Genomic DNA, 12926 nt, shown 5'->3' on the forward strand with positions numbered 1-12926 from the left:
CCCCAGTTACTGTAAGCTTCCTGAGGGCAGACTGTAATAGTTAGTCCACATTCTTAGATGAGGGCTTTAAACAAAGTAGTCACTTAATTTTAGAATGAATAAAGGTAATATTCTAGAAACTCTTACAAATACAAACCAGGGAAGAAAATACTTTATTAGCAGTTTACACTATCTAGAACTCACTCTGAATAAGGTCAATAATAGTTACAACAGACCACAGACCATAAACCCACCTTCCTTCTAGCATATAAACACACACACACACACACACACACACACACACACACACACAATCAACCCCTGCTTTTTAAAATTTATCTTTATTGTTGACAGTACATATATCCCCCTTTTTCCCCACATTGACCCTGTCCTTCCCACTCCCTTCCCCTCCCCAGGCCTTCACCCCACTATAGTCTGTGTCCATGGGTTATTCACATATGCATATAGATTCCTTGGTTGACCTCCCCACCCCCCTACCCCCACCGATGCCCATTCCCTCTGAAGATCCTCAGTCAGTTGCATGCTTCTATGTCTCTGGATCTAATTTGTTTGTCAGTTTATTTTGTTCATTGGATTCCACATTTAAGTGAAATCATGTGATACTTGTCTTCTTCTGACTGACTCATTTCACTTAGCATATTACTCTCCAGGTCCCTCTCAACTCCTGATTGTAAGCCTCTAGGAAGATGGATAGTGGGCTAGCTCTATGTAAATAGCTTTTATTTATACTGTACAAAGCCAAACATCTACAGATATCACTTGAATATTTAGATTGATGTTCAAAAATGAAAATCTTACTAAAAACCTATCTATATTCTTTGTTTTTATAATCCTACTAGAGGCCCGGTGCACGAAATTCATGCATGGGTAGGGTCCCTAGGCCTGGCTGGAGATCAGGACTGATCAGGCTCCCTGCCTCCCCACCTCCTCCTTCCCTCAGTGCCCTGCCACTTGCTGGTCACCCACCATGTTCCATGCCGTCTCCTGGTGGTCAGCGCACATTACAGTGAGCGATCGAACTCCCGTTCTCCCAGTCGAACTCCCAAGGGGACACATTGCATATTAACCATATATATATCTATATATCTATATAGATATCGATATCTATATATCTATATATCTATATAGATATATAGATATATAGATATTTCAGATTCTAATAGATTATTTGTAGAGTTGAGAACACAGCTATTTATCCCCTTTTAAAACTGGTTTGACTACTAATTAGCATCACAGAATTTTAAAGAGAGAAACTCACAAAACCCAGAACCCTTATTTACCTGTAGGGATAAGAAAACTTGAGGCCTAAAGAAATTGTTCAACACTCTATAATCATTTAGAAATGAAGTCAGTTGTAGAAATTAGTTCATCTATTTCCTAGTGCAAGATTTCCCCCATGAGAAGATTGGCTTTTTCATGAATAAAATTGATTAATTTGGCAATTTTGCAACAAATTACTTATTCTGCTTTTATAACTTTTCTATGCAGTGATATATCAATAAATTTTATAGGAAGGATATGCCTTAAAATGAGGTCAGGCATATTAACAACTAAAACAAAATCAAGTGAAGTACTGTCATGGATATAACATGGCCTAATCGTAATGCTTCTGAGGTAGAGGACACATGGAGGGGCATGCATGACATAAATACCCCAATGCAAAGCCTATTTGGCCAGAAAAAACTGAAGGCAAGCGGAGCCAATCCTATGTACAATGGTGAAGCTTGTAAGGCTTGTCTTTATCATACCCAGCTTTCCTCTTATCCTTTTTCTTTATTCTTTATCTGTCCCACTGGTAATCCCTCTTCCATTTCAAAGGCCTTCCTATCTATCCTCTCTTCCCTTTCCCTTTACAGAAAAGAATTTTATATCTATCATCTACACCTTGTAGGCTGACAAACTTAAGACACTACTTGAATGAATTTTAATACATTAACTCAACCAAACATTTCCCTTCCATGCCTTTAATCCTAAAGTGTGGAATGAAAAATTTGTTCCCAGAAGAATTGTAGATTCAGGAGAAAAATGATAGAGATCAAGTGGTAGAAACAGATTCTCTCCCTCCTACTCATTAAAATGACATGGTCTGAAAACCAAACCAAGTATCTAGTTAGGGTGCAGAGAAGGAGTCTACAGGGAGAGTAATGGTGTGCCCCCCACTATACATAAGAAGGACCAGCACTTTGCTCCAAATTCTGGCAGATATCTGGAACATTACAAACTTAAAATTTTAAATTGCTAATTGTTTGGGATAACTTAATCATTATACTGATTTGAAATTAGAACGCAACGTATTTTCAAAGCTAGCTTACATATACTCATCTAGTTTACAATTTAAGAATGTTATATTTGTATAGTGCCTTATGCTTACAAAGTGTTTCATATGTGCTATGTAATTTGAACTTCAACAGAATGTAATGTAAATATCATTTCTACTTTCCAAGTGAAGATTCTTAGGTTCACAGGTAATAAGTTATAATAAAAGGCACAGCCAGGAGTGAACATAAGAATTCTTGATCCAAATATTTTTCCACCATAATATGTAACTTATAAAGCATTATTAAAATAACTTGTATATGTAAACTGCAAACACTTTCACACTAGAAAAGTAACATTGTCCCCAAATTTCTAAGTAAATTATATCAATCTTTTCAAGCCAAAGTTTCTTATTATAATCTTTTTGTTGAAGATAATTAGGTTTTCTCAGTTGCCTCAATTTTTAAAACAACTCAGTAATATACAAAATACTGTCAAAAACATATAGCTAGTGAATAGAAACAGGCATCTTTCCATCCACAAAGTCACATTCTCACATAAATGCTTTATCTTTGATGTCCTTTGAAAACCTTATTCAAATTATTTTAAAACATTAGCCTAAAAATTTGCATTGTATAGTTCATCTTAACTCAGTGATTCATGTAGATTTTTACAACTAGCTTCTTTGCATATCTTATTAATTTGCCAGCTTTGAAGAAACATGGTATCACTGACAGGTTGGAGCCTGTTTCTGCCCAAACACATTTTACCTTGAATTCCTTGAAGTCAATTATAATTTAAAAAGTCAATTATGGTTCTTTTACCTAAGGAAAACAGAATCAGATTTAATAGTATACATGTTTAAAACTCATATGTTTTTCTATTTTTAGTTTTGTTATCTGTTCTATGGAATAGAGGTTGAGAGTATTTACTATTAAAGTTACCACATTCAAATTTGCTTTAGAAATAACTTCAGTGATTTTTGAAGAAAAAAAAGATGCTAGAATATAATTCAAGTGTGAAAACAGACCATTACAATGCTATGAGCTATATTTCTAAAATGAAATAAACAACATTCATGAAGAAAATAGCATGTGAACATCTAAAAGGTCAGTCATAAGAAAGGGGCTCACCAGTCTGAGCAAAACCAAACTGACGCAGAGGCTGCGTGTCCAGCAAGTCTGACTCGTTTAACTTCGACTGTTGTAAGGAGGCTGATGTTGAAGTAAACGAGAGATTTTTGTTGACCTGTAATAGGAAAGGCAAATCAGACAAAAGCGTAATTTCCTGGGTTACTGATGCAAAAGCTGTATGAGAAAGATTTGCTTACTAGTACGATGCAAACCATGACATATGGTAGGTGAAAGGGAGTGGTAATGACTTATATGCTTGATTTTCAAAGTTTACAAAACAGAATAGTATTTTTATCAAGGAAGGAAAACAATGGCAATGAAAGTATAACTATATTAAAGTAAACCAACCTTATTAAATAAAACAAGTTAGCTTATCATGGAACTGACATTATTCATAACGCAAAATGGAGTGGTCTTAAGAGTTATACAAAGAAATGCAAAAAAAAAAAAGTGACTCCTTAATAGCTTTCAATTAAGAAAGAGTTAAAAAGTTTCAGACCCACATTTCTCTAGCATTTTGTGAAATGCAGGTACTTCCTTTTAAAAAGCCTGCACAGAAAACACCTGTAATATTCTTGTTTATATACATCATGGTGACATAGATAACACAGCTGCAACCTAACCTGCCAAGTGAAACAATTTCCACTGCATCGAAAAACCTTATTCTTAAGACGCTATTTAAAAACAACATTAAAGAAATGATCAAGCAATACTTCTGAAACAAAAACCATGTTCCATAAAACAAAAAACCTGATTATCTGAGTAAAATGGTCTCACAGAAATGAAATCATAAAAGTATGATAGTATAACTTCAGCTATAGTAGGAAAATAAGAATAGCTCACAAAAATGTATTAAATGTTTATTAGCAAATTCATCTTATAACTTACAATTTTGGCAATGACCTAGTTTTGTTCATTATTAATAAATTATTCATTATATCTTTATTATTTTTATCACTTTCAAAATCACAAGAAAATGTGATCTAATTTTGAAAAATCTGAAAGTTTGAATTTCTAATTTTACTGACAAAATATAATTTATGAATTAACAAAACGTTAAATGATAGCTTATGGTATATAAATCTTTGTACATGAAAATAGCTGGCTTTTTCTCACTTTTCTTAAAAATGATCAAACCACACAGAAGACTTCCCTGTATAAGCATTTAAAAATCCCCTTTTGATGTTTTGTATTACATAGTTGATTGTGGTTACACGCCCTTTATCTGACTCATTATTTGTAAACACTTCTCTTCTTTCAAAGTGATAGCAAATGGTATTTCTTAGATTAAGATTTTCTCTTGAGGCAAAGAGCTATTTACATAGTTGGCAAAATAGTCAACTAATTAAGACCATATAATAATATAGTCTTAAAGTTTCTAAACTCTTATGATATCATCTCATAAAAGAGAAAAATATTTTTCAAAGTAGTTAGATCAGGTCAAATACCACATCAGTACTAAAAAATGATCCAGCTTTAAAAATTCTATCAGGCCCCGGGCAGGTGGAGTGTCATCCCATACACCAAAAGGTTTCAGGTTTGATTCCCGGTCACAGCACGTACAAGCAGCAACAATGAATGCATAAGTGGAATAACAGATGTTTCTCTCTCTCTCTCTTTCTCTCTCTCTCTCTCTCTCTCCCTCACTCTCTCTCCCCCTCCCCCTTTCTCTCCATCTGTTAAAAAATAAATATGAAAAAAATTTAAAGAATTTGATGAGGAGCCATTGAAAAAAATATTTTTAAATTGATTTCAGAGAGAAAAGAAGAGGGAGAGAGATATATAAACATCAATGATGAGAGAGAATCATCATTGATCGATGAGCTGCCTCTTGCACACCAGCCACTGGGGATCAAGCCTGCAAACTGGGCATGTGCCCTGACCTGACCTGGAATCAAACTGTGACCTCCTGGTTCCTAGGTCGATGCTCAACCACTGAGCCATGACAGCTGGGCAGGAGCCATTATCAAATGCTGATCAAAATTAAAGTTGACTATTTATATTAATATCATACCTAAGATAACAATGAAATCATCTAACATTTTTTAGCTTTGTTTTCCATCTTTAAATGGAGATAATAAAAGTAGTATGTGTGCTTCAATGGGAATGTGCTGTGGAAGCAATAAAGATGAACTGGATAGAGAGCTAGTCACATATGCTAACCATAGAGCACTAAGTAACATTAGAGAAGAGATGGATTAGTCCTGGAGGTGTGGCTCAGTTGGTGGGTGTCGTCCCATTTACCAACAGGTTGCCACTTCGATTCCCGGTCAGGGCACATGCCAGGATTTCAGCTCGATCCTCGGTGGGTGGTGTGCAGGAGGCGGCCAACTGATGCTTCTTTCTCTCTCCATTCCTCTCTCTTTAAAAATCAATAAAACACTTTAAAAAAGAAAATAAAAGCAATGGATTAAATAGAGTATGTTGGCAAAGGAAAATTATAAAGTGCTCTGCAAGTGCTATATAAATATTAGCTAATAACATCACTAGAAGAGTAATGAGATACCTGCAATGCAGTATGATGATGCAGTAAATTTTTCAGAGAGCTATACTTTTAAATGAAACTACTATACACAAAATGACATATTTATCACTTAATTCTTTAGTCCACTTCTCTTTTTAGAATCATTTTTCAGTTTTACTTCTGTGTTCTTGAAAATATCTATCCCACATGGCAAACAATGCATTTTGAAATCTGGTACAAAAGAACAGGTGTATTCTGGGGACATACACACACACAGGCTTCAATCTTCCTCTTCAGAAACTTACTCGTGCTAAAATAAAAAGAACACCAGGAAGCCTGGAATAGGATACTTAAATGCTTCCACTCAAACAGAAAGACTTGTCACACTTTTTAAATAAAATGCTGTTAAAAAAACCAACATATAATCTACAATTATATGTTCTTCCTAAAGCATTTTTTTTTTTTTTTGCTAATTCTGCTCTTTCCTGCCACATTTCTTTAGAGACTATCAAATGTTCAGGATGAGTGGCAACATCAAGCAGATAATTCATTTTTAAGGTCTGAGATAACTAAATAGTATAGTGATTTGAAATTAGAGCTCATTTTCAAAGTTAGCCTACATATATTCACTACTTCATAGAGGAAGAAAAGTAATAATGACCATTGTAAAGAGTGAAGCAATCTCTATTTTTGAAATACATGCTGTGGAAAAGAATTGCTTAATAATTTTACAACAACAGAAGGATTGGCTAAGATAGTCTACCCTACACCGATCTACCCTCTTTTCACAACGCACTTTTCTGCTTGCTTCATTCAAAACCACAGTCTGCCAGCGTCAGTTTACGACCTCCATGTTGGGGGAAACTAAAAGCATACAAATTTAATCAAATTCCCAATAGAGAAAAAGGGAAAGAGATCACCTGAACTTCTGCCAAGTTCATTACAAAACTGTTTTGCCTACTTTTTCAGGGCATAAGCACCTTTGCACAAAATATGCAAATACTAATTCTCTAGGAGGGGAATAATTTTAATGTTAAAAAAGTTAAAACATGCTAACAAGTAGTCCCTTTTTAGTGATTAAATTTAAAAACATTTGGGCGAGATATAACATTCATTTTATATATACTTATGCGGGGCCTCAAAAGGTAATTTTCGCCCCACACTGGTCCCGACTCACTGCGGAGCTGACGGAGGAGCGAGCACCGCATGTCACTCACACCTGACTGGGCATGCGCCCTGACTGACTCTGTCCGCCCCTTCCCCTTCCATCAGCGGGACGCAGACTGGAGTGCTCAATGCGGCTTTCTGGCAAAGCCGTAAGGATGGCATGCCTATATTGGCTGGTCTCTCCTTTGACCCTTTTCTGTTAAATAGTAACCAGATTATTACAATGGTATTATTACAATGGTATCAAATCTACTTCCCAAATAGATCCCAAATCTATGACCTGTATCTTCACTTTTACCAATGTTAAAATTAATTAAACAAGGATGCCGGTAGACTTAGTGTGAGAATAAGCAAGTAATCTTTTCTGTCAAAGAATAGTTTAGGCAGCCACCATTTTGGCCGCATGACTGGCAGCTCCCTTGGGGGCCGCCATCTTGAAATAGCAAAGGCCAACCCCTCCCTTTGAATTAGCCAATCACGAAAGACTGTGAGCCTCAGCTCCAATCAAGAGCGGGGGACTGGTCACGTGCGTCAGGACTAAAAAGCGGAGCAGAGCGGCCCACCTGCTCAGCCTGCGCGGATCCCAGACCATGTGTGCGTGCCCTCCTGCAGGCGCAGAGAAACTTGCCTGGCTGCCTGGCTGCCTGGCTCGCGGGGGTGCTGTGTGTGCCACCAGGACCCCTGAACTTGGGGGCTCGCCTTCTTTCTTACACTGAGACAACTCTAATGCCACGACAGTCTCCATAAGAAACCAAAGTCTGGTCCTGTAAGTGCCTCAAGGTTACAAAACTGAACCTAAGGACAACCAATCACAAAGAGCTAACTAGTAATTTCTTTGCTTTGCTCACATCTACCCAGTTCCTGTAGGCGGGCCGCATTTAACCATCTAACCATTCCCCGTTTGCTGCTGCCCAATTCACATAGCCTTTTGCTCAAATAAACTCTTAAAATGTTCAGTATGCCTCCGTTTATCTTTTAACACCACCCTAGTCCAGGCTGACCTCCTTTCTTGGACTCTGTAACAGTTTGCTAATTGGTCTCTGCTTAGAAGATTCTTACTCTCCTTTAAAATCCCTGCTCACATTTTCCCCAGCCTAACCCCTCAATGGCTTGTATCTCTAATTAAAACATCCTAACTCCTTAGTGAAGGGTAGCATAATATGCCAACCAAAAAGCATTTCCTCCATATTCCAACTAAATCTAAACCCAGGGCCGGAGTGTGATCTGTGCTGTGATATACCTTCAACTCTCTAACTTTCAAAGAAGCAAAGGAGAGAAAAAGGAAGTATAGTCAGAACTAATGGTGTCTCAATGTAATTCCTTGTATGTATGGTTTAAAACTGGTCAACAACGACAGCAACAAAAGCTGGTCAACAGGCCTATCAAAGGAGCAGGGAAAGGGATAACATTTATTAAGTGCCAGGCACTGCGCCAAAAGGTAAGAACACAGCAAGGCACAAGCCTGCAGTCCGTCTTTAAGAAGCTCAAGACTAATTCTAACTAAAAGAACTATTAAGGTCAAACATCATAAATATTGTTAAGGACTTAAGCTTCTCAATACATTTTATCACTTATCTTTGAGAAAGATTTTTTAGTCATTTGTCACTAATAGAATACTACACTAATTTTAACCAAGCATCCTCCTCCTCATTTTCATTATCTATGTTCTAGTTTTATAGGCAATACCTGGTTTCTAACGTACTTCTTTTCTTAGTAGTGAGATAGAACTTTTAAATATGCTTATGACACATTCATATCTACTTTTTTAGGAAGTACATGTTTCTTTTATACAGTTCTTTGTTGAAGTCTATTTCTCTTTGTTTTTGCATACTAAGGCTATTCCTTTATATACTAGAGGCCGGTGTACGAATTCGTGCATGGGTGGGGTCCCTCATCCTGGCCAGCGATCGGGGCAGGCCGACTGGGGGGAGGGGATGCAAGAGGTTGGCCGGCTGCGGGAGGTTGGCTGTGGGAGCGCACTGACCACCAGGGGGCAGCTCCTGCATTGAGCGTCTGCTGGTCATTAAGTTGGCCGATCATAACAGTCACTTAAGCTTTTATATATATAGATATATTTTAAATTGACTTTTAGAGAAGGAAGAAGAGGGGTGGGCGGGGAGGAGGGGGGGAGAGAGAGAGAGAGAGAGAGAGAGAGAGAGAGAGAGAAACATCAATGTGAGAAAGAGACCTCAATTGGTTGCCTCCCACATGCCCCCTTACTGGGTACCAAACCTGCAGCCTGGGTATGTGCCCTGACCAGGAATTGAACCAGGGATATTTTGGTGCATGGGATGATGCTCCAACCAACTGAGCAACACCAGCCAGGGCCACACACTGATATTTTTAAATAAAGAAACACATCCTAGGCTGGTCTTTACAGAGATATCAAGTCAGGAAAACATGATAGATTATCCTAAGTTCAGTCTGTTTACTGAAGTTAGTGAATTTATAACAAGTACTAGAAAGGAACTATAAAAAAAGCCTAGTTTTAAGTAAACTAACTTCATTCAATTAATACTATTGGCATGACAATGCAAAATAGGATAGAAATGGTTTTAAAAATTCCAACTTCTCAACTGCATAAAATAAACATACTGTGACAGAATTGAGTCTTTGTATCACTTGCTGCATCTTCATTGAAGAATCTTTTGTGTGGACATAGTCATCAATCTGAAAAGAGCCTTGTTGAGGCATGTTAGAACAGATGCATAAGGCATCTTGACTTTGGTGTATTCCGGGGAATGGAGATGTTCCATTGTAGCGGTTTAACGTATCAGCCTCCTGCTGGGCAACTAGAAAAATGAATCCATATTAGTTCAAATTATAATAGCAAGAGTGTAATGAAATAATTAAGCCACCTAATTGTAGCATTAAATAAATAAGAAATTGCACAATACATTTCAAATACTGGGTAATAAGATAACGTGACTGGCAAAATGTAAAATTATTAAATATTATAAAACCATAAAGAAGAAATTTCACAGATTATTTCAAGCCAGGCAGTATTATAATTGAGCCCTGAAAGCCATGCACTATCTTGGTCTGGTAAATATAACAATTTCATAGAAGCCTAATTTGAAATATGTATAGAAAGAAATGATACACAAAATCAAAGGCATTCTAGCTGGTTTGGCTCAGTGGATAGAGTGTCAGCCTGTGGACTGAAGGGTCGTGGGTTTGATTCTGGTCAAGGGCACATACCTCGGCTGTAGGCTTGATCCCTGGCCCCAGAGCATATTGGAAGGCAACCAATGGATGTGTCTCTCTCATATCGATATTTCTTTCTTTCTGTCTCACCCCTCCCTTCCAATGTCTCAAAAAATCAATAGAAAAAATATCCTTGCATGAGGATTAACAAGCACAACAAAATGGCATACTATAACAGAATTAAATAAAATGTAAAAAATACTTCACAAATCTATCTCCCTAAAGCAAAATGGTGAAAACCGTTTCTCTATCCCTCCTAATTCTAATATGTATATACATTTTATGTAAGATATCATGGTGTAAATGTAATTTAACATTTTAACAATTTAAATGAAAATACTTTTCATATTTCTACAACAATGTAATTACCATTTTTATTTATTTATTTTATTGACTTTTTTAAGAGAGAGAAGGGTGGGAGGAGAGAGAGAGAGAAACATTGATTTGTTGTTCCACTTATTTATGCATTTACTGGTTAAGTCTTGTATGTGTGCCTTGTCCAGGAATAGAACCCACAACCGTGTCATACTAGGACAATACCTTAACCAACTGAACTACCCAGCCAGAGCCTATAATTATCATTTTAAAAAGCTTTACAATATCACATCTAATGAAGCAGCATAATTTATTTGTGCATTTTTCTATTATTAAATATTTACAATATTTTCTGTTTTCCCTCATTACAGATCATGTGTGAACAATTACTTTCATAATTTAATTTGTTTCTTAAATAATTATTTCTTTGGATTTAATTCACTAGAGCAGAATGGCTGACTCAAAGGATGTAAGTTTTTGATGATGATGATGAAAACAACACCATCTATGTCGCACTTTATGGTTTTTAGGATGCTTCAACATATATTATCTATCATTTAAAATAAGTTCATTTGAAAAAATTTAAATGTCTGTCTATATATACAAAGGAGAAAAAATATAAAGTAACCATTTAAAAACCAATTTCCTTAATGAAAGGCATTTCTAAGCATGACTTGAAAATAAAGCAAAGATTCATAATATGGAATTAACAGAAGAGCCTTCAGAGACTCTGTAGACTCTTGAAGTTACATACAGAAACATGAATGTGTATATGTAAATGTTTCTGGAAATCAGATCCATAACTTTTATCAGATTAGCTATCAAAGGACTGCATGAGTCAGAAAACACTAAGAATCACCAACATAAAATATAGACAAGTTTTCCTATCTGAACATTTAAAGAGTCTTCATTAAAATAAAATAAAAAACTGCAGTAATAAAAATTAAAAAGCAAATGACAGGTAATCGAGTTTTTTCACCCCTGGCTAAAATAGAACAAAAGGGACCAGATATGCCCTCCTGCTTGAAACTACCAGAAATGGGCAACACCCAGAGGGAACAAAGCTATCTTTCCTTACAGATATGATTGTCTATGCAGAGATAAGACTATGCTGAGGCAAGTGAAAAATGTAAGGAAGAAAACTGAAGGAGGTATTCATTCTCAGGCCTTGGCCCCACATTTGTGTAAAAAATCTGAATGGAATCTTAAAAATAAGTCTCTGGAATAACTGACTTTAGCAAAATTTCAATACACATGATAAACATACAAAAATTAATTGTATTTCTATATACAAGAAGCAAAGAAACAAAGAAATTTTTTAAAAATGCCATTTATGGCATAAAAATATGACATACTTTGGGAAATATCTGATGAAACATGTGAAGGATATGCACACTGAAAACTACATAATGCTACTGAGAAAAACTGAAGAACCTAAATATAAAGAGATATATTGTGGTCATGGTTGGAACAGTCAATATTGTTAAGATGTTAATTCTCTCCTAAGGATCCATATATTCAATGTAATACCACTCAAAATTCCAGCAGGTTATTTTTTGAGGAACTGTCAAATTCTAAAAATCCAATGAAAAACCTAGAATAGCCAAAACAACTTTGAAAAAAATCAAAGGGAATGTACACAACCTGACTTCAAGTCTTATTGTAAAGCTATAGTAATCAAGACATTTTGTATTCATTTAATGAAAGGAAATTCAGCCACTAAAATTATGTATCTTATATAATAAAAGGCTAATATGCAAATTAACCGAATGGTAGAACAACCAGTTTATGACTCACATTGACTTCCAGGGGGCAGACCCTCAACACAGGAGCTTCCCCCTGGTGGTTAATGTTCTCCCACAGGGGGAGCACCACTCAACCAGAAGCCGGGCTCACAGCTGGTGAGCACAGCGGCGGTGGAGGGAGCCTCTCTTGCCTCCAAGGCAGCACTAGGGACCCCGAGGGCGGGGCAGGCCAGGCTGAGGGACCTCCCTCCCCAGTGCACGAATGCCATGCACTAGGCCTCTAGTAGAAATATAATTATCATGATGGGAAAATTGCTCATAATGTATTATTCATTGGAAGAAAAACAGTTTATAATACCAATATAATATACAACAACAAAAATATAATATACAAAAGGGTGATTTTTAATCAATTTTTAATTATCAACATTGGTTTTACCAACCATGAATTTGAGATACATATAAAAATTTTTAGGATTTGTATTTTTATATTCATGTACCACTTCATTCACACACTTTAAATGAAGACTAGCTTAATAATTAGTGTTTTTCCATATTGACCTTGATGATGGTATTAGAGAACATTACTGAGGGAGAAGATCTGCTTATAATCACCTTTTCAATGACACACATTACTTA

The 12926-nt window shown here is 36.3% G+C and overlaps 1 protein-coding gene across 1 annotated transcript in view; it reads right to left on the minus strand.

Annotated features, from left to right (window-relative positions):
* Window positions 1–12926, minus strand: part of AHI1 (Abelson helper integration site 1) — a 168118-nt gene that overhangs the window by 90769 nt on the left and 64423 nt on the right. Inside the window, 2 exon segments of the mRNA XM_070417742.1 lie at window positions 3390–3504; window positions 9616–9812. Coding sequence (XP_070273843.1) covers window positions 3390–3504; window positions 9616–9812 — 312 coding nt within the window.

This window comes from Myotis yumanensis, unplaced genomic scaffold (assembly GCF_028538775.1).
Source record: "Myotis yumanensis isolate MYYU_CA2020_CCGP unplaced genomic scaffold, mMyoYum1.0.hap1 SCAF_6, whole genome shotgun sequence".
NCBI classification, from domain to species: Eukaryota; Metazoa; Chordata; class Mammalia; order Chiroptera; family Vespertilionidae; genus Myotis; species Myotis yumanensis.